Source organism: Patagioenas fasciata, chromosome 3 (genome assembly GCF_037038585.1).
Source record: "Patagioenas fasciata isolate bPatFas1 chromosome 3, bPatFas1.hap1, whole genome shotgun sequence".
Lineage (NCBI taxonomy): Eukaryota > Metazoa > Chordata > Aves > Columbiformes > Columbidae > Patagioenas > Patagioenas fasciata.
The window spans coordinates 46,285,850-46,307,870 of NC_092522.1; the positions used below are offsets into that span (position 1 = coordinate 46,285,850).

At 35.6% G+C, this 22,021-nt stretch overlaps 1 protein-coding gene across 13 annotated transcripts in view; it reads right to left on the reverse strand.

Moving 5' to 3' along the window:
* RYR2 (ryanodine receptor 2) overlaps window positions 1-22,021 on the reverse strand; it is a 395,394-nt gene that overhangs the window by 246,192 nt on the left and 127,181 nt on the right. For 9 of the 13 annotated variants that reach the window (XM_071806256.1, XM_071806255.1, XM_071806252.1 and 6 more), the window contains exons 4-5: window positions 15,369-15,389; window positions 7,501-7,515 (exon numbers count right to left, since the gene is read on the reverse strand). The exons of 2 other annotated variants lie outside the window; for them this stretch is intronic. In XM_071806256.1, coding sequence (XP_071662357.1) covers window positions 7,501-7,515; window positions 15,369-15,389 — 36 coding nt within the window. The remainder of the gene's footprint in view (window positions 1-7,500; window positions 7,516-15,368; window positions 15,390-22,021) is intronic. 2 more of the 13 variants (XM_071806253.1, XM_071806247.1) reach the window with 1 other exon arrangement.

Consider the following 22,021-nt stretch of genomic DNA (forward strand, 5'->3'; position numbering starts at 1 on the left):
TTTTCAAAAGGCACAAGGAAAGAACAAGACATTTTATAACGTTAGGCCCATTGTGCCAAAGATGAATGCCGAATGTCTGTTGCTCATCACATTGAGGAAGAGAGGAAAAACTGCTGTGAACATACTAACTTAGCAACATTTCAGATTTATCCAGAAGTTTTATCAACAGCAATCAGTGCTAACCAACCAACAAAGTCTCTAATATGAACAAAAGTTTGAAATTTCACTGATACTTCTATCCAAATTATTCTGTTGCTAGATATAAATTTGATATCTGACATAAAGATTCAGTCACCTGTTGTACAAAAGATGGGTGTGATCAACAAAATCAGAGCTATGTCAGCTTGCCCTTGTTTTTGCCATATTGATTTGTCTGTCTAGCACCTGTTTTGTTAAATGCCCATTTGCAGCTGAAGAGGAGAAAGGTTGGCTCAAAACAAAAAAAAAAAAATCACACTTTTGTGAAAAATGGGACAGTGTTTTTTCAGATAACTTTTCCTCAAGAGGATTAAAGTAAGCCTTTTTAACCAAAATTATTTTGCCCATTAAAAAACACCAACGAGTTTGCTGTTTCTGTTTCATAGACAGAAAACAAAGAGGTGCAAAATCATTTCAAGCATTTTCCACTTAAAGAGTTTCAGGCAGCAATTATCATCAAGGTATTCATGTGGAGGGGAAGTTCAAACATGAAACACAGAAAAATACAGGAGAGACTGGAAGAGAAAGTAGGTACTATGAAACTGCCTTCCATTTTAGAGCCTGCCTGATTCCAGAATATGTGCATATCTGTAAGTTAGTTTACTATTTTAAAGGCTCATTTCATAACTAAATACCCAGCATTTATCTTTATGCCAGAAACTGCATACTAAGTACCAGTTGGGCCATGGCTGTCTATTCAAAGAGTCTTCGATTTTCAAAAAACATGTTCCGACCTAGAATGTTGCAGAGAATTGTAAATTTTCCACATTAAAAAGAAAAATAAATAAATTTTAAAGTTAACAAGTAGACTCCTTTGACAAATATGTAACATTGCAAGATGAGGTGTACCACCAAAGTTTTAGCAAGCTTAATATAATTACTAACAATAATATTTCAGGAGACACCACAAGTATGTGTTTCTAGCGTATCTAACAACCACATTATGTATCACAAGTCTTAATGCTTTATGTTTTTAATTTCCAATTGTCTGAGTAATTTCTGAGTTGGACAATACATTCACTCAATAAAACCAGGCTGGAACAAAATACATTTGTGTAGGTTATTCGGGAATATCAACTACATGAACACAAAACTCTTCTTCTCATTTTACCCTACAAGAATTTGGGATTTAGGATCAGAGCTGAAAAGTCTTCAGAACTTCAGAACTAGTGGTAAACACTAGAGTCAATAAATTGAGATTAAAAGCACATAGAGAAAATTCACACTGCTTCTGAAAACTTCATATAAACCGCCCATCTCTAGTCTAATATTTGTACAGTAGGAATACAAGATTAATTTGGAATCACCTCATTGCCAAATGCCACTGCTGAAGCAAAAGCAGTTTAGAATACAACAACAACTATTAGAGTTGAAGACATTAGTATTCAAAATATATAAACCGTTAAAGTTCAATGCATTTTTAGATCGTTAAGATCTGAGCTGCTTAATTTGATGTAAAGAGATGTAAATCTTGAAACAAAAATGAAGAACGAAAATAAGTTAAAATTAGGAAATATTTCTTTTCCTTGTTTTCTTAATAGAAATAGGATTAAAATGAAAAAAAAAAAACTTAAAATTACAACCTACTAACTATCTAGTAAAATGCACAAATGACAGAAGCAGCATAACGTATTTATAATTAGATTGAACAAAAATCTATGTATTTTACTGTGAATACTAATCCTGTAGTAAAATATGTTACATGTGACCCAAAAAACCCTTTTTATCTGTACATTTTTCTATATACACAATGTTCATATGTACAGACATGCAATCACCTGACAGATTAAAACAGGGACAGTAGCACATGCACCGCTGTGCCTATGGCTGCTTTGCTACACTTGTGGCTGTCCATGAGAAGCTGCAGGAAATTAATCATGGTGACACTGAACAAATGTTTTGGAGTCATTTGTGCTTCTGGGAACCTCTACTTACGAGGAGAAATGGTAGAGACTAGTGAATACCCTGTGGCATCCAAGGAGCTTTTGAGTCAAATAGCCATTACCTTTCCATCCTTTTCAAGACAGCAACCTTATTTGTACTAAACATTTGCTACTTTTTTTTCCACGAGTCTACCCAATCTCCAAATGTATGAAAGAGGGGAAAACCTATGAGCTTTATGGAGGTAGCAAAGAAAGGCAAACAGGTGAAAGCATGTAATTACACAGGATAGTTATTTCACAGTTTTGTGCATGTACAGATGAAGCTTTCATAACATTGCCATTATTCAGAAATCTAATGCTTGAGAAAGCCTGACAGCAATTGCATTTAGCATGTGGCTATTCAGACAATTTTACTCACCCATGAAAGCAATTTAAAAATACTGAATGTGTCACAAGAACACAAGGCTGAAGCACACTCTCTAGAAAATCATATAAGGTAACACAATGAGTTTTTAAGAACAATGTAATAGCTTTTTCTGCCTCCTTCCATGATGTCCCCGTAACAACAGAATGGAATTAGTGGCATATCCTATAGGAAAAATAACAGTATAAAGACTAGATTGTAAGGAAGCATAATTTTGATGGACTTAACAAAAAAAAAAATTTAAAAACCCAAGTGAAACAATGAGCTACAAAATATCAGTAGCAAATCCTTTAAAAATGCAATCCATATAATTTACAGTAATGGTAAATTATGATCTAATCTCAACCAGCTTCTTAACCTGGTATTTCCTCTGTGCCCCAGACGCGTGAGGGCAGCCTTACAGTAAAACAAGCAATGTGCTCCTTGTTTTTCTTCACAAAAGTTTTCCAAAGGTAATACGGCAAGATAACATTAAAAGTTTCAAATAGGACTTTTAGTGGCTATTTCATATATACACTGAAGTAAAACAATGTGCTTTAAAGCACTGAGCATCTACATTTCATCAAAATGGAGCAAGCATTTGAAACAAAGCCAAAGTTAACACTTCATTGCCAAGGCCAGTTGAGAAATCAATGATTATCGAATTCGTTGTCATCACAGACTTAAAATGCTAAAAACATGTAGCTTAAAACTGCAACACGTAATAATGAAATAGTTATATGAAAGCACACCAACTAGGTATTCAAATAGAAATACTGCTTTCATATTTAAACATCAATATGACATATTTGGATGAGGGGAAAAGCTTATTGTCTCTCCTACTGATGGGTACCTTACACTTAAAATAGATGTTGGAGATAACAGCACATCAAACAGAGGACACCTATAATTCCATAAAAACATTTGCAAATATGAAAGCAAAAGCATTATTTTCTCCATCACGAGTGTGTTCTAAGTTCCATGAAGCTCTGTAGTTTATTTCTAAAATTAGTACTGTTAGAAAACTACAGAATGAGAAAAAAAAAAAAAATCCTTTCTCTAAATCTAGACACTTAGTTCAAAACCATTTTAAAATAAAAATCACTACCACCACAAAAATGAACCAAGCAGGAAATTGCACCCACCAGTGAAGGTACCATCTCAAAGTCCCTGGGACTCACCCTGGGGCTGTCAAATCTCCCATTCAGGAGCAGTCATTACATTTTGAAATGGTGTTTTGATCCATTAAAAAAAGAAATCAAATGGGAAATGTGGGTCTGATCACAAGTACTGGCTTGAAAAAAAATCAACTACCATGCATTCTGAGTACATGTATATTTAGGCCTTGGACTACGCTGCTCCCAGTCAGAAACTACATGTGTCAAGGCCAGAGACATAAGGCTGTTGGCATCAGTGCCTTTTTCCAAGAGGCTGATGAAAGTTTTTAACCAGCAGGCTAATGCAACTATTTAACTTGGGTTGGTTCTTTAAAAAGAAAACTGTGAGTGCACAATGAGGAATGTGTGCTTTGTTTATACATATATAATTCTTTAGGGCTTCCTGCATTTAAGCAAATTAAAGGTGTCCATTTATTAATCTGCAAGACAGAATGAAAAGTACTGACTGGATGTGGAATATATGTAGATCTTGAAAGCTTTTGAGTCCTCACTCAGGAGAAAGAAAACTCCAAGATGGCAGATCCAGCAATAAAGCAGAAGAAGTTGGTAAAAGACTAAAAGGAACTGGGGAAAACAGAAGGGAAGGTTGTCCCACAGTCTGAAACCATCTCACTATGGTTCGACTCATAAATATTCACGTGATGTTGCAAGCATTTCTGCAGAGGAGAAAATGCTCAAAATGATGTTTCCATAGCAATGTAAAAACTACTGATCTATTTGTTTCATTACTAATATGCAATTTTTAAATCTGGTCTATACTAATGCAGATGAAGATCTAAAACCATTAGTGATGATGCAGTCCTACAAGCTGACTAGAATTGGAGACACCACAGGCAAGTGTTCAATGACATCTCTTACTCCCCACAATTACTTCACTATCTAATTTTTTTCACACGGAACACAACTTCAGGATGAGTAACAAAAGCTTCTTTCTAATACTAGGCCACAGACAGCTGGAAAACACTGGAAGGCTCGTTCTGTTCACATCAGCATGATCAGTAACAGCTTATGAAAAGCTGAAAGAATTTCTTTATGACAAAACAAACTAGATTGATTTAGCCTAAGGCAACCAAACAGCCAGGAGAGAGATAAAAGCACTTTTGGACAGTAATTCAGCCCACCTAAAAATCTGACCAACCCCTTGCCAATACCTATGCTTCTGCTTGCAGTTGCATGGGGAGTTTAGGATATCCATGGCTTTAAGTCAGGCATTTCAGTTTTGTGGGATGAATGCCAGCCAAAGGGTCCAGAAAAACCCCAAGCAATGGCGAAAACAGAATGTGTGGAAACAGGCTGAGTCACTGCAGAACTTGTGAAGTAACCCTGGAACAGAGCTAGAAGGCTTGTGAGACAAGATTAGTCAGGCAAAAACTAAACAATTCACACTTGGAATAGGAGCACTGGAAAATTACATCTCCAGTAGCATCAGAGTACTTGAAAATGCTGCAAGTAGCAAGGACCACAAACAAAGCTTCAGAGCGTGAGCCAAAGAGTTTTACACATTCTTCTTGCTCACAGAGATATCAATTTCCTTTAAAAATCTTGACACAAAAAAAAGAGACAGGCCCAGAAGCCTTGAATTCATCTACCAAAAAAACCCAAAAAATGTTAATGAGACTCTTCTGCACTGTGCTCTTGGGCTGCCATTTCCTTTGGTTGCCACAAAACCCACAGGATTTAGTTGCTTACAATTTAATGATGCAAAGTAAATCAAATCACTGACATTAACCATTGCGGTAATATATTTCCTCACCCCGTTCATATAAATAACAGCAATGCCAAAGGAAAATTCAAACCAGTCTACAACCTCTTTGCTTGTCTACTTGTAGCCTATATACCATGTTACAATGGAATAACAAATAGGAAAGCTGAACCTATCAAGACATTATATATGCTATTCCAGTCTTTACATCTTACTTTTAAATCACTATTTAGTCAATTGAATTTTATTCATGGAATTCACTACAAAACAGTAAGTACTGCAAAAATTCAGGTATGGAGATTAGTATGGCTGATGGCCCTTTTGGTACTTGGTCTTGAGTAATGAGGTCAGTGTGATACAACAAATATTTTTAAAAAGCCATACAAAGAAACCAAAGTTCTTTCACTGACATGATCAGCACTTGCCTCCTATTTTATGTGTCATGTCAAGCCAAAGAACAGAAAAAAATTGTTTCCTAAGGACATCCCGCTTTAAAAGCTGCATTAAATTGTATAATTATGTTTTATATAAACATCACATAAAAATCAGAACCTGAATATAAACTCTTGAGCATATCTTATTCAGTTAATAGCACAGAGATATTTTACTATCTATATTAAAAAGATTGGAATCGTTGGTAATGATGATTAACATTTGTGCCAGAATCATACTAAATGATCCCAGTGTCATTAATATTGACCCATTGGAAGGCAGAATAAACAGCACATAATTTGAAACACTTCAGATATACCTCATGATTAATTCTTCCAACACTACATTTACATTATCACTTTCTCAGCAATGGGAGGTTTCACATCAATGAAAAGCAGACACAGGAGTGAAAATAAATAAAAAAATAAATAATATTGATCATCTGTTTCAAGGCTTCTGTGTAAAACAAACATTTATATTTATGGCTGAGGTAATATTTCCATTGCAAACTTCTATTTTCAAGCACTTCCAGTGGTTTGGAAAAAATTTGCCCAAGATGATTAAATGTATCGATTTCTCCCTTCACGTAGTTCAGATTTCTCTTCCCTTGTACTCCTCCTCCTTCACTGCCCAGGAGATAGAATTAATAAAAATCTTCCTGGTTATTTAAAGAACTAAAGTGGAGGAGGGAGGCATTTTTCACAGGTTAAGGATTGTGCCTAAGCTTTTTCTGTTGCTGTGTGATACAAGGCATGTGAATCATCCTTGTCACTCAGGAAAGAAACTCACAGATAAAGAATAAGACAGATAGCCAAGTGGGAAGAAAAGATGGATCAGCAGAGGAGTCATGCTAAGAAAATTCCTCTGGCATCATTAAACCAAGCCCTTAAAATAGCACTTCTTATCTAGCCCAGAATTCCTCCCTTTTGGAGAGTTACAATGAGGTAAGACCGTACCATAGAACGGGAAAGTCTTAGGGCATGAAAATCAGTAAACAAATCATTTTAGAAGACAAACTGGGAATAGAGGTGGATAATTGAAGGAAAAAGTAGAACACGGATAACCAACACATCTCAGCTAAAATCACAGGCAAGTATTCAAATGTCAGTTATTCAAAATGTTTGGAGGTTTATTAAGTGCCTTATTATAGTCTGAATAAACAAATACATTTAAAAAAAAAAAAAAAAAAGAACTGAGAAGCAGAGCTCCTGCACATGCTTACTGACCTGAGGCAGTGAAGGGCCGGTGACCCCCAGCCCAAGGGTTCCTCCCCTCACCTACTGAGACCCCACACCATAACACCAGCATTCTTGTGACAGAAGAAACAGCATGCTGTCCCCGCTTTCCAAAACTCCCAAATGTTTTACTGCAACATTTATTATTTATTCATTGTCTCAAGATTTCTTATCTACCACATAGTGTGTTCTCACTGAAAGGGATGAATTGAGAATTAGAGAAGCCAGCCCAGACTCCTCTTTCTAGAAAGGTGCCTGCCTTTGGTCCTTCACAATCTAAATAAACCATAACCCCCAACCCAACTAAAATCACTGTTGTTTCTAAAATCAAATTGTTACAAAATTCAGCATGTGCTGGTTTAGAGAAGGCAAGTTTGATGCTGATGTCTAAAACCAAAGAAAAATAATGAATTGAATTAAAATGCAGGAATTCAGAGAAAGTATAATGCTAAATGTTTAACTTGCTTACCTTCATCATAAATTTCTGTAGAGCCATGAGAAGGAGGGAAAAAAAAAAGAGAAAATTTGAAATGAATATTTGCTTTCAGGTGCTAAAAACGGGATTTGGTTTCCCTGAAAAAGTGAGTGGGATACACAGAACTACAAACCACATTTAAAAGGAATATTCATCATTGCAATTAGCATAATTATAGCTCATGTTAGAAAGCAAAACAGCTGCTCAGAACAAGGCTTCATCACTTTTTAATGCAATAGTTTTCTCAGATTTTTTTTTTTACTTTAAATAATATAGCACTTTAAATATTTATTGCTTAAAGATAAAACACAGTACAAGTAAAACAGGTACCAGGCCTGATCATCTTTGAAACTATCTGCAGAGGTAGTTGTTTAACTAAGTACAACACGAGTTGTAAAGTTCTGCATTCAAAGTGCAGTGCTGGAGAACAACACCACTATTGTAGTGATGTATCATAAGTAAATGCACAATAAATTAAGAAAATTAAAATGTTAATAACATTTCATTCACTGGTTAAAAAAATTCAGTGACGTGACAGACGTCAGAAGATTATAGAAATTTTTAGGCGAATTTTCGTGGAGGTACTCAAGAACAAGAGGAGTGATATATTACAAGCAGTGATTTAGATTTCTTTGTGAGAGTTCTATGGATATCTTTTCCTCTTTTGGCCTCACCAGTTCATGTTTTGGTATCACAAAGTTTGAAGCTGAGGACTGAAGACTGGCAGCAAATCTCTATCCCACATAAAAAGAGAGTCTAACTGGACAGCTTCCAAACAAGACTGAGTGCTTTCATTCCATACATACTTTTAAAACAGAAGTATCTGTTCTCAAAGATGTACAAGATGTTCTAGCTAAAGTAACAGCAAAAAAAAAAAAAAAAAAAAAGTATAATCTAATGATCTCAAAATGTTCAGAGACTTCTCTCCTCAAAAGTCTTCTAGGTCTGTCCTGTAGACATTTGGAAACAAATTGTCCATAATTAAAGATCGTGCACCCTGTCCACCACCCCCATAAAGCAATGACTTAAAATACACTATGATCATTTTGTCATTATTATTCTTCCCCAATATTTTCTTTGCTTTTAATGAACCAGAAGTCTTTGCTGAGCTGACTACAGTGGGGAAGGCAGTGGGAAGGAGGAGTTGTAAATTCAGTAATATAGAAAAAAGTTAATTAAATGATTGATGCTAATATAACTTTTAATGTCTTTTTCAATACTGAATTTAATTTGCCATCATGCTGTCAGTTTATCAAGAACATTAGACCTATTGAAGACCTCAATTTCTTCCAGCTGTCATTCCTCTATGAAATTTTATTCTCCAAACTACATAATCCCACTGCTTTTTTCATGTTACAAGTATATTGAACAAGAGTCTTTCTGTGAAACCTTCTGGTTCTCCTCTTGATGATTTATTTTAACTGCTTGATTGTAATCTCTTAACTAGCTTCAAATTGAAGTGAATAGTTTATCATCTCTTCCCTAGATTACTAAAATGATACAGCTACTTCTTGTGTTGGATATTTTGGAAGATCAGATCTAACAATTCATTCTCTTCAGTTGACACACTAAATGAACTGTGACAAATGAGAGAAACAATTGTAATCTGTTTGCATCTGCCATATTATGTTATTTAGAGTTACTCTGGTTCCTTAATAATTTTGAAGATGATTTATATGTCATTGTTAGAGACAAAAAGTGAACAGGCCACGAACAGGCCCCTTCAAGCCAGAAAACCTGAAAGACAACAGGGGTGAGGAACATCTGAACACGTCTTTAAAACCACCTGCGGAAGAAATACTCTGTAACTTCCTTGTTGTAAAAATGCTTTCTCTTCACAGCAAACGCTTAAATGCACATTATGCCTGTGAATGTGAGGAGAATGCCCTGTGAAACTTCAGGCTAAGCCTGAGAAGTTACATGCCATGAAAGGTGATGGCCCCAGCTACCAGCAAATGGATGGGGCAGAGGGTTCCAGGTTCTGTCACAACCTGCTGCAAGAACATGCTGCAAGGTTTTCAGACTGAATCCCTTCTTAGCTAACAGAGAATGCTTACTTTGAAAAACACTAACTCTCAGGGGGGGAGGAGGAAAAAAAAAATAAATATATATATATATATATATAAACACATACCACCTTGAAGCAAAACAACAGAAATAACACACTTCAGGTAGGCAAACAGGCTGCTACACAAGAAATTTCTCCAACTTCTCCTCTGCAGAGGGAAGAGCTTTCTGCTCTTTGTGCCTGAGCACAACAGCGCACCTGAGTTTCTGGACCTAGATTACCAATTCAGAATGTGTATTTGAAAATTAAACAGATAGAACAGACCTATAACTTGAAATTTCTTAATGTCATTCTAACAGATATTGCCCTTCAAAGGTATTGTTTGCCAAACACTAACACCAAAGTGTCCAAGTAACAAAAAGACAGACCAATAAAGTTACCAAATGCAAAAAATAATTGTATACTTCAGCACTAACTCAGCTAAAAGTAAAAGAAGAGATCATATTGTGATGACACGTTATTTTACTTATACACAAAGCTCCTACCCCATCAGTGGAGCTGCATTGATGATAGTAGAATTTGTCTACGTTTGCATTTCAAATATGACATTCTACACACCCTAACAAACCATATATATGTACACAATATCCAGTATAAAATACTACTAGAAATAAGCTCAGTCTTAAGAGTTATTAAGGATGAGATTTATCTGCGCTATGCAGATTTCAGCTAGTTGTGTAGATTTAACTATAGTCAAGGAAGAAACAGTCATTTCAAGAATGCAATTTGCCTGATCTATTAAGTTGACATGTCCTGTAGGATAGGACCACCCATGCAGTAGAAGGGTTTTATTCTTTGCCTTGACTATAATTAGGAGTCTAAATAACTTGCTAACCTACACTGTCTACAGTGTAAATGCTTAAAGCGCTTTCAATACCTGAATTGCTGACCAGTTATAAACTAAGTACAGAACACCTGTGTTGTACCAGACACTGAAATTCAAGGATCCACTGGAGGTTCTCTACTGGCCATTCAGAAACATGGCAATAACTGGACTTCTGACACACTTCTGACACACTTTTGACACACTACAAATAAGTGTCTCTTTTAAATCCTGTCCTACCAGGAACAGGGAACTAAGGAAAAAAAAAAAAAAGTTTAAAGATTTGAGGCAAACAACACCCATCATTCTATCCATGATCCTAACTGTTCTCTCTCTTTCAAAATAAAATAAATAGATAAATTTAAAACCTATTGGAGCTTTATCTGAGGACACTAAGGATGTGTTGTTAAGGTAAATATTTACAGCTGTTTGGGGCTATTATTTGGCCCTTTGGACAGCTTTTGGTTAGTGCATCACTTACTATGATTGTTCAAACACCTTCTAACTTACCATAATCTCACCTTAATTCTTGTGCTCTCTGGCTAGATGAAAAGAGCAAGACAGTAATGCTATTTTATTTGGAATTTTTGATAGCAAAGTTGCCAAGATTAGTTTTTAAATCCTTTCACAATATTATCTTTCGTAATATTCTTGGAGGATTGGATTTGCTTACATAGAAACATCAGATCTTTACACTAATCCAATTAAGAAGTATTGAAAACAAGTAAACTGAAAGCAGACAATTTGCTGCAATTCACAGTAATTGCTATTGATAAACAGAACACAGCTTGAAATTCTCAGATCTATAATATGGACTGAAGGAGAAATACCAAAGGAATCCTAGTATACAGCTGGAAATGCTATAATACTTTTCTATTCAAATAAGTTTCAGTCAGATTTGCACATAGATTTCTTCTGGAAAGAAAAAGCGTACCTAGGAAATGTTTGCAATGCTTTCTTTTGATTATGTGAATTAGACTTGGGCTGCAGTTAGCATCCACTACAATACAGAGAACACAAAGGATGGAACTGCAGATTGGTTGAAGCTATAGTCGTAGGTGTGGCATTCTAAGCAGTATTTCCATAGTCACTCCTGTCCATTTTAACATCAAACAGTGGTATCTCCTCCTATTTTCTCTCAATATCTGTATGAGAATAACTGAGTGATCCTATGTTAAAACTGCTGATACTACTCCCTACATTAGGTTACCTCTGCAGTCCACACTGTATCAAAAATTTATCAAATTTTTTAAACTAGGGGATCAAATATTTGTACACAATTAGCATATTTTCCCACCACAGCAATCTGACAAGTAAATCTATATTTAAGTAATTTAACATAATGTGAACAAAAGAAACCTCAACAACAACGACAAAAAAAATCAAGTCCTTAGAGAATTCATTTAATGATTGAAAAAAATCACACTGATTAAAAAGGATGGATGTGAAATTACTTTAGTGGCACTGAAGACAATTACTGCAACCATTTGTCTTGATAAAGGTTTGTTTCGTGGCTCACTCCAAACTCTACAGCAACTTTAGCTTGTTTCCTCTTGTCAAAATCCACTTGTTATATTTATCCAGCCCACATCATCCTCAAAGCCAGAATTTATTCACTTCTTCTCAACCCATAAATCCCTGTAATGAAAGCAATTATTTTGAAAAGCATATAAAGCATGTTTCCTTACTCTGCGAGCTTCTTTTCTCCAAAGAAACTGAAAATCAGTTTTACTAGAGGCATAAAACCAAGCTGACACCGTAACTATTTGACGGGAAGAGAAAAAGAGTAACCACCACCTTCAGCAGAAGAGGTTCTACTGTCTATTTAAAAGTTACAGAAAGTCCTACAATGTTAGAGTTCGCACAACTTTGCCATCAGCCAGTGTAAGGATGAAAATCCTTATCTCTTGTACTCTAAATTTAAGAACAAGTACATTTGATTTCCCTTCAGGTAAAAAGCTCTTCAGAGTAATCTGTCTTGAAAACAATCATTCTTGATGGCTCTTAATGGCAAATTTTCAAAATCATTCACCAAGCATATGCAGGCAAACGGGTAAAAAAGGCTTGGTTTTGGAAACCACAGATGTCCTGGGAAATTCCCACTCCTTACAGTGAATTTTATGACAGTGCTAAGCATTTGTTTTGAAAGACAGACATTCAGGTGCTTTTATAGGAACAGAAGTCCTTTGAAAAAATCAAACCCTTAAAGTATACAGCACCTACTTTGAAATCTCAGATTTGCAAGCAAACACGAATAGTTGCTAATTCACAGGAGACACTTTAAAATTATTTCTCATATTTCATAAACATATTAAAGAGAAAAAAAATGTTAGATGGGTTTAAAGGAATTCCTTTCACTATGCATTATTCAGTTTCAGTGTATTTAATTATTGTTACTTTCTCTGTAAATAAGATATACTCAGTGTCTTGCAAGTTTCAGTCGAAATTCAGTAAATCCCTCTGATCAAATGTTGGGTTTCCTCTCCCTTAGTAGTTTCATTAAAGGCAGAAAAGCCATTTTCAAATATGAGATGGGGGGCAGAATGGAAAAGGTATGCTTTACTTGCCTTAGTTTTTACATTTGGCCAGATGTGTTAAACTAAATTGTTTGATTCTGCACTGCAGCACACCTATAAGCCCTCACAGTCACACCTTCTGAGAGACAAAAGGAAAAAGCCAAAGGTTCAAGGAATATCTTAAGCCTATTTAATTCTTACCTAGCTTCAACTGCCAGCCCATGCTGTACAGTAGAATAAAGATTTTGGAACAAAATCACCAGAAGAATGATAGTCATTCAACAGGAGAAGCACAGCAGAACTGGAGTAATTCCTTCCAAAACTTTCATTAGCACACCTTACAGGCTGGAAGAGCTTAGAAGCGGATGATGTTAGCTTATCCTGTGATGGGCATGAAACTGCTTGCATCAAGGTTCAGTTACTAATTTGGTCATTAATTTGAGATTAAGCTTGTCTAACTTAGGCCCCCTCCTTGGGCTTCAAGATGTCCCTAGATGTATAGAGATAACTGAACACACTTGCATTAATTTTGTGTATTCTACACTGGAAAATGGTTTACAAAGAAATATATGTATTAGAATGAGGTGTCTGGCCTCAGTGGCCATGGAGTTGTGCAACAGCCAGCCGTCTGCTGCAGTCAGGATACATATCTGCAGTCCGACATAAGACCTCTGGTACCACTCTGGCATTACAGAAAGGGTTAAAAGCTGCTTTACAGGGCAAACTGGAACCATTTGAGAGAGAATAATTTGATGTTTGAAGTAAAGCCAGCACCCACTCCTTCCTCATCAAATAGGAGATTGTCTGGATTACAGAATTGGTCTATCAGGAAAAGTCTCTAGCTGATGTAACTCAGAATGAAACATGTAGCTCTGCTGCCATGGGAATAATTTCTTTTTTAAATGATTTAAGGACACATTTCTGTGAAGCAGTCTTTCCAAAGCATAAGATTTTTATGTTACTAAATTCTGATTTTATTTTGTTTTATTTTCTTAAAGCAGATCTGACTTGTATTTATGCAAGTAAAACTATAGTTTCCAAGAACATACTCTTTGAATATTTCAGTCTAAAGAAGTCATGTGAGAGTGTAAACAATAAACTTTTGGATTACAATTTTTCATGTGTTATGAAGTATGAGGCCAGATGCTTGTATACTACTGAATTTCCTTTTTATTGCTCTTTTTCTCTTCAGAGCAAAATTCTTAATAAGAACAAAAACACAGAATCTAAAGATTTAGACTCCAGCTCTCTCACTTAGAATTAAAAATGTGGACAAACTGAGAAGGTCAGTATTACAGCTTAAATACATTCCAAATCAATCCATATAAAAATCTGCTGGTTGTCACTAATATCATAGATTCACAGATTATTGAAAATGCTGTCATGTTGATACAATCAGCTAAAATTAATAATTAACTACAGTTATTGTTTAATAAATATTATAAACATTCATATATATATATATATGTCATATGATACAGACAGTCAGTAATAAACTAGTAGAAAGGGTGTTGAAAAGCAACAATGTACTTACCCACAGGAGTCTCAAGCAAGTTATAACTTGAGTCACTACTTACTATAAACATGTAATAATCACAGATTAAAATTCTATGTTTGGCTGAAATAAAGTGAGACCTGTGCCCTAGCTACGTTGTTCACCATATACCAATGGATGTCTAAGTTTGTGCCGTGTCATATGCAGCTCTAATTAAGTATTAAGAAATCACGAAGGCCAATTATCGTCCAAGCTTTCAGAGAGGTTTCTAACATTTTAAACGTGAACAAACAATTCTACACACACTTTAATGATCACTAACTCATACATATGCAGATGTCAGAGATTACATTGGAGAAAAACATACGTAAATATGTCCCATATACAAGAGTTGTATCAGATGCCCAAACAAATATGCATGGTATACACAGACACATCAAGGAAAGATCTTAACAACACATTCAGCAGAAAACTGTGTTTTGACTTTATTTGCTAAGATCTATTAATGATTTTTTTATTCTGTAGCAGCTGTTCTCCATCATTAAATATTTCATGTATATACTATTTGCAGCTAGATACAGCATCACACATTATCAGTATTAATTATCTTACTGTCATGCAGTTTAGAATTACAGTGTCTATTCTAGAAAAGACAGAGTGGATTGAAAAATGGAGTTATAACATCAGACAGCAAGGCTCAAAACTGACAGGCAATAATCACACATTTACATTACACAATTCAACAATCAAATTAAAACACAGAAAAGTCACTGTGGTAACACGAAATTTGGTATGACAATTCAGGAATGACCAGGTCCTACACAACCAGGTATTTGCCTCTTTTTTTGAGCCATGCAAGTTGAAGGGTCATGAACACAGAGGGTATAGAAACAGACAGGTTAGACTCAGTGGCAACATGGAACATTTGGGATCAAGTGAATAAAAGACAGAATCACATACCCATTTTTCCACATCAACTAGCTGTAGAAAGAAAAAGCAAGAAATCAGTAAATCTCCTTCCTTAAATACAGCATATCAAAGTCTATTTTGAAGTTAACATTTCACATTTTTGGAAATGTATCTAGTATGAAAGAAAATGTATGAGCAGAAGCTATTATTCTCCTGGCACCTCCTCTTTAAAATGCCAATACCTCACTTTCTGTCTTTATTTTATGGGAAGCAGCCAATGAAGACCGATGCTGAATTAATTCCACATTGTGTTCAGGACTAACCAGTCAAAAATACAGAACACTATTTCCCATGAAACATTTTGCCATTTTCTCTTGAGTAAATCTGTCATAAGTGAACATTAAAACCTTGAAAAGGTTTAGTGGCTGCTGTTCAAGGTTTGCCATTTCAATGAATGCCGTAAGTATGAAAGCTAAAATTAAGGGGTAACTGTCAAACTCTGACCCTACAACCTGCACCGTAAGAGATTGTCTTGCATAAGAACAGAGCACAACACACCAAAATGTCATCCATTTTTCATAAGAGAAATTATAGAAAGTCACCCTGAAAGCTTAGGGTTTTGTATTAACAAAACTGTTTCAAGGTTCATTACGGAAACATTTTAAATTACTCTCTCTAAAAAAGTCTTTGGACCATCTTATAGTCTTAGAAAGGATTGAGAATATCTGCTAGAACACATTTTAGCTACCAGAAAGGTTAGTATGGCACTAGCTATTAAAAACTTTGTTGGCACCAGGAGTAGTATATCTGAAGTAGATTTGTCTCTGGTCTTGGCACAGAAAACACCGCAGCACATCGAGCCTTCTGTGGTTTGCCCTAAGGTATCTTAAATTACTGCTAAACCTTTACATGGCATCTGCTAACAAAAGGTCAATGTGTACCTGCAGTAGACCAGTAGTATTTGGATTCCAGCTTACTTGGGAAATTACTGTGATAAAAGGGAATGTATCTAGTTCTTGTCTATAGAAGTAGTTTTATTCAAAGTAAATTTTCTCATTTTTTTAATGTACACTTCAACTAAAATGGAGTTTTATGTTTTCAATGTTGTTCAGTCCTGCTAGCATACCAAGGCTAGAAAACACTATTTGACCTGTCAATGAATTAACATGATAAACTTATAAGAATTTGTTAATTTGACAATTCCTACCTCTTTTCTGAGATTTGGACTGCATTTAGATTTATAATGGAAATTCTGTCATTTGCCTCTATTTTTTTTTTTTGTTTGTTTTTGTTTTTTACAATCTTGAGTGTGACTTTTGTTTTCAAGCACAGCTGTAGAAATCCCTCCTAAAATCATCTAGTGTTCTGAAATAGATACGATACAAGGAAAGGTATAATAAGATGTTGGTAAGTTAGAAAAGCAGATAATGGTTTAAATGTAAATGCAAACAACACAACTACAATGTTTTTAAAAAAGGAGTAAAGAACACATAAGTCTGATTCACACACAAGTCTTTAATTTATTACCTTGCTTTTGATACATCTCTTATCTTGTTAAAATTGTACATGCACTGAGAACATAGCATCACAAACAATTTGACTACATGACAATGCTAGAAAGAGCTGAATTGATTCACCCTTTATTGCTTTGCTTTGAGAAGTTCTCACTGTCCCAAAACTTAAGTGGACAGGGCAGCCACAACTGGAATCAGAAAGAATCCACACAAAGCTCAACATGCATGATCAGTTGTACAATCAATTGCCTTAGAATTGCTGAATTGTCCATTTACTTGATTTTAATGGACATCAGTTAGCTTCAAGAGTCAAGTACAGTATTTGTCAAGTACTTATGAACTGTACACACTAAATCTGCATTGGTATACCCATCTTTAAATAGAATTGCCAACAGGCTTTGGCTTACACCAAAGGCAACGTTTATTCAGTCGTCTCTCAGGACAAGCACTTGAACTGCACACTTGTCAAACCTTACAGTCTGACACCTACATGATGGTCAAACAGGAAAGACTCTGAATGCATCCAAAGAGATCTGCTTCTGAAAGCACAGTTCAGTACACACCGTAATACAATCTTGCATTTTTAATAATAGTCAGATTCTATCAGCTTTCTGCTGTGCGAGTCTTCAGAGCCCTCCTGGATCGGGTGTGCTCCCTTTTTTCTATCCCTCTGTGAGAGCTTTTCCAGCTACTGAAGTCACAAGAAGACATTCCTTACTTACAGACTGCTTTGTCCCAGGTTCTAAAACTAGCCTGTGCAATGTATGCAGATATTTTTTTTAAAACTTTCAGTATATGGAACGAATCCTGGAAGATTTATGACCTTCAAGTATCCCATTTTGGGGCAAAAAATGGCATGAGCATGACTTACTAATATATTTATTTGCCTGGAAATCCCTAGTAATGCAGATTAGGTAACCCTAAAAGTAAATAAGACTCCTCATATCCAGGAATAATTGTCCTAATTTTGTCTAAAATATAAATCGCACAAATAGAAATGAAACAACGGATATCTCAGTCTAGTGTTTGTATTTAAGATCTAAACTACAATTCAGACAAAAAACAAGCAGATGATTCACAGCACATCTAAATCCAGATTCTGCTTCACACTGACAACTCCATTTTTTGTCTGCCTCCACAGACTAGAGTTTCACAGGAATCCATTTTCCCATGCATTTCTCAGTATACATCTAAATTCAGAAAACAGTAATATTCAAAGCTCATTTTTGCTATGTACACATTACACATAAGAACCACAACTTTGGAGCATTTTAATTACCTGTTCTCTCTTTTAATGACTTCCTATCCAACTGGGCTAGTAAGGTTTAAAATTCAGGAAGGATTGGGGAGATGGCTGTGGTATCCTACACTGTAAACTATTTTATTGCAATCGTATGTTAACCACGGTCTGAAAGAACAGTACAATTATTTATTTTACAATGCACAATAAATTTGGCCTTGTCACAATAAATACAAATCCATGGAATTCAATATCTATTCCTCTTCTGGCTCAGGTTCTCTCTTAATCACCAAGTCTTATTGTTTTGATAAAGAAAATAATTAGGTAGGTAAATATTAATTTTTCTTTATCCAAAGACTACCTACCTTTACTATATTTCCTCCAGTAGAGGAAGCAGAATCCATCCTGAAACATACATAGTAAAGCTGCAACATGCTACTTAGAAATATTACTTCCACATATATCTGGGTATGCAGAAGACTTTCCCAGAAGAAAGGAACATGACACTGGCCAATATTAGATACCCAGATTTAGTGGGTTCATAGCTATCTGACAATTCTGAATATGGGAAATTACTATCTTGCCATGAGAACACCAAAGTTACCAAAAGGTGAAGGATAAAAGGTCACCAGAATTTCCTTAGTGGTGGGCTACTTATAGCACAATAATTAATCATTTTACAGAAAGCTATTAACTTTGACTTAAAAGAATTTTTTCACTATCTACTGTTAGAAAGTAGCCATTAACATAACTAAGTTAATGAGTAGAAAAGATGACACTTCCAGCTATAGAGTAGTACTTTATGGATACTAAAATGGTATGGCACCCATACACCTATATGCCTAAGGAATACAGGTAGCACTACAAGGAGGAAAAAACAAGGATGCAAAATTGTATTCTAAGAATCAAGCAAAAGATCAAAAGACAGGATTTAAAATTACAAACTAATTTCTCTTCTTGAACTAGATGAGAAGACCGGAGTATGTAGTCTTAATACTTCCCTTAGAATTTCATGTAACTGTAGTAAGAAGTCCTCCATGAAGAACATACAGCGATGATTTTATAATTTACTGCAATGTTAATCCAGAAATTTCAGAGTCATCTGTATTTGCTGACTTCTCTTCAGAGGCATGTAAAAGGTCCAATCTCTTCAGCCAAGCTTTCATTTCAAATGCATTTAATCCAAACTGTAGGGCTGCTTTTCCAACATTTTTTTTCTGAGTGCTGCAAATACCCAGCACTACATTAAACAGACATAAAAGCCAGTTGAAACAGCAGGAATGTAGTTCTGTTACCCTTCTTTTCTTGTCAAAAGGAGTCATGAACTAGATGATGATAAATAAAGAGGGACCTTTTTACCATTATGAGAAGTCATTCACAAACTCAGTTTTTTAACACTTGACATAAACCAGGCTCGCAGAACACGCGCTGATCATCCACTAATACAGCAACATTAATTACCAGTGCACAAAGCTGGCAAGGAAGCTCCTTTAAGCTGCGCAAAACAGTCTACCACACCTAACTCTGGATTCTGTATTCTGTTTCCTTTCATCTGCTTGAGCAGGAGACAAGAACACCAAGGAACTTTATTCCACACATTATAAGAAAGTCTTAGCTGACTATGACTAATTACATTCTCTAGAACTATTTATGAAAACAGATATAATAACAGATATAACACCATGATCCACAGGTGGGGCTGTGACCTGAAATCTCAATGAAGCAATGCATTCCAGCTAGTGGACGTTACATATTCCTCTACGCTTATACTCATTTTTCTGTAATGAAGCAGGAAAATCTTAATAGAAAAATAAGATTTTTTTTTTCCATTTCTCAGCTGAGGAAACTGAGAACATATAGTAAAACCACTGTCTAAAACTCTCTAATAGAGATAAGCAAGATGAGAATAACTAGAATTGAACTAGAGAGATTAAAAATGGAATTGTATTTTTGTTTCTGTTACAATATTTTATTGTCTTCATGTATACCTTGATTTCCTGAATTTATTATCCAACAAGTTAATTGACGATATGTCTTCCAGCCCGGGGCTGTTTTCTATTCCAGACTTTTCAAGATGCTTTAAGAGCTCTGCTGTCATGTCTTTTTGGTTTAGCTCCTTCTCTGTATGCAACATAGATTAGAAAATTTAACTAAGAAATAACGTAATTTCTCTTTCACCCAAAGACAGTTTTTACTGATCATCACCCTGGTAAGAAAATGATGAGTACAACAGAGATCCAATAGTCATGGTGAGGCTGGAAAAGAGACCGACATCTACCTCCAAAATACGAAACCTGTCTGGGATGATAAAAATGTTTGCTTTCATGCCATAGGTCCTCATACATCCTCATTCTAAATACGGCACACTCAAAAGAAGAGCTTGTGTTCCAGGCTAGAAATATTTGCTTATCACAAGTCTGTGATTTGAAATAGATAATTATTTTATTCCTGTCCTTGCCTCTCCTTGAGGATAAGCAGAATGAAAAAATACTGCGCCTGCACTTCTTGATTTTTTTCCAGTACTTACATTTGATCAAAGTACAGTCGATCAAAGCCAAGTCTTATTCTTTTTATGCTTTACTTGAAATGGCCTGCTAACAATCACTGCTGATACTACATAAGGTGCACTGACGAGAAAATAACAGCATTTGTTTTATCTGCGTAAGTTTTACGCTTTTGTTCCTTATTGTATTAATATTCCCCGTTGTCCTGTTAGTAGTGTGGTATCTCTAAATAGCTGAGAATAGCCAGGATTTTATGCAGAATAAGTCTCTAAACTACCTCATTTTTTCATAAAGCTTTACACTGGTAGCTGATCAGCGCATCTGCGTGATACAAAAGCCCACACTGCATTAAACGCTTCGACCTCCACTTCTTTCCTTTCTCTAATTTCTTTGCAGTAAGAAACATCTAGGTCACACAAATTCAAAGTTTGGAAGTACAAGTTAACATTGCTGGACATAACAGCTCTGTCTCTCTTCATGACACACCACTATCTGATGAAGGCTTATCCAAAGATTTTCTGAATTACTGCTGCAATATTTTGTTACTTCAGTGAGTTATGCCTGGCATCTGTAGGCGAACCTTAGACTAATGAAAACACTCAAACAATAAAAATAAAAAGCTGTAGTTTGTTGGGGTTTTTCCTCAAAAGTTTGATTAAGAAATAGTTCTTGCTTTACTGCATCTATGACTTGTCAAAAGAGAAAACTGTCTGCTCAGTGCTAGGAAACTAAAAGAGCTCTGGTTTGTTAAGAGATCTCTGGTTCATTTCTGACTCTTACTGTATGTGGGGGTTCTGATAGAAAATCTGAAAACAATGTTCAGCTCGTCATATTTACAACAACTCCTGTTAGCTTTCAGGTATGTTATTAACTAGGTTACCGTAGTGTAAATCAGAGAGCTTAAATTGTCAAGAATGTATTTAACTGCCAATCTTCTTTTTTTTTTTTTTTTTAAGGAAGTACTTTGATAGCTTGGCTTATTCACTAATATACAGGACATTTATTAAAAGAAATGGGGAGTGTTACCTTTTTCCACTTGCATGAGGGATGAAATTACTTTCCCCCTCCCCTCATGCTGAGAAAATGATAAAGCTGCCAGCTCTCTGCATCATCTTGCTGCTTACTGATACAAAGTAATTAATGAATTCAGAATTCCACAGTTGGAGATCAATTATTTTAATATTAAACAAATCCACCAGCTACAATTGCATTCCTGTCCCAAAATGCCTCCAGTCCTTCCCTGCAGCATGGGAAACCATTTTAGCTCTGAGGAAACACAAGCTTTGTCTGTTTCTTAAACACAGAAGGAGAATTACATGTGCAACACACTTGCATGTGCTGATTCCTTCACACAAGGCCCTTCGGAACAGCGAAGGAGGGTGGTATTTTGTTCCCTTCAGCAAAGACTATCCCACACGTAAAATTAGACAGCAGTTTGCTGGTCAG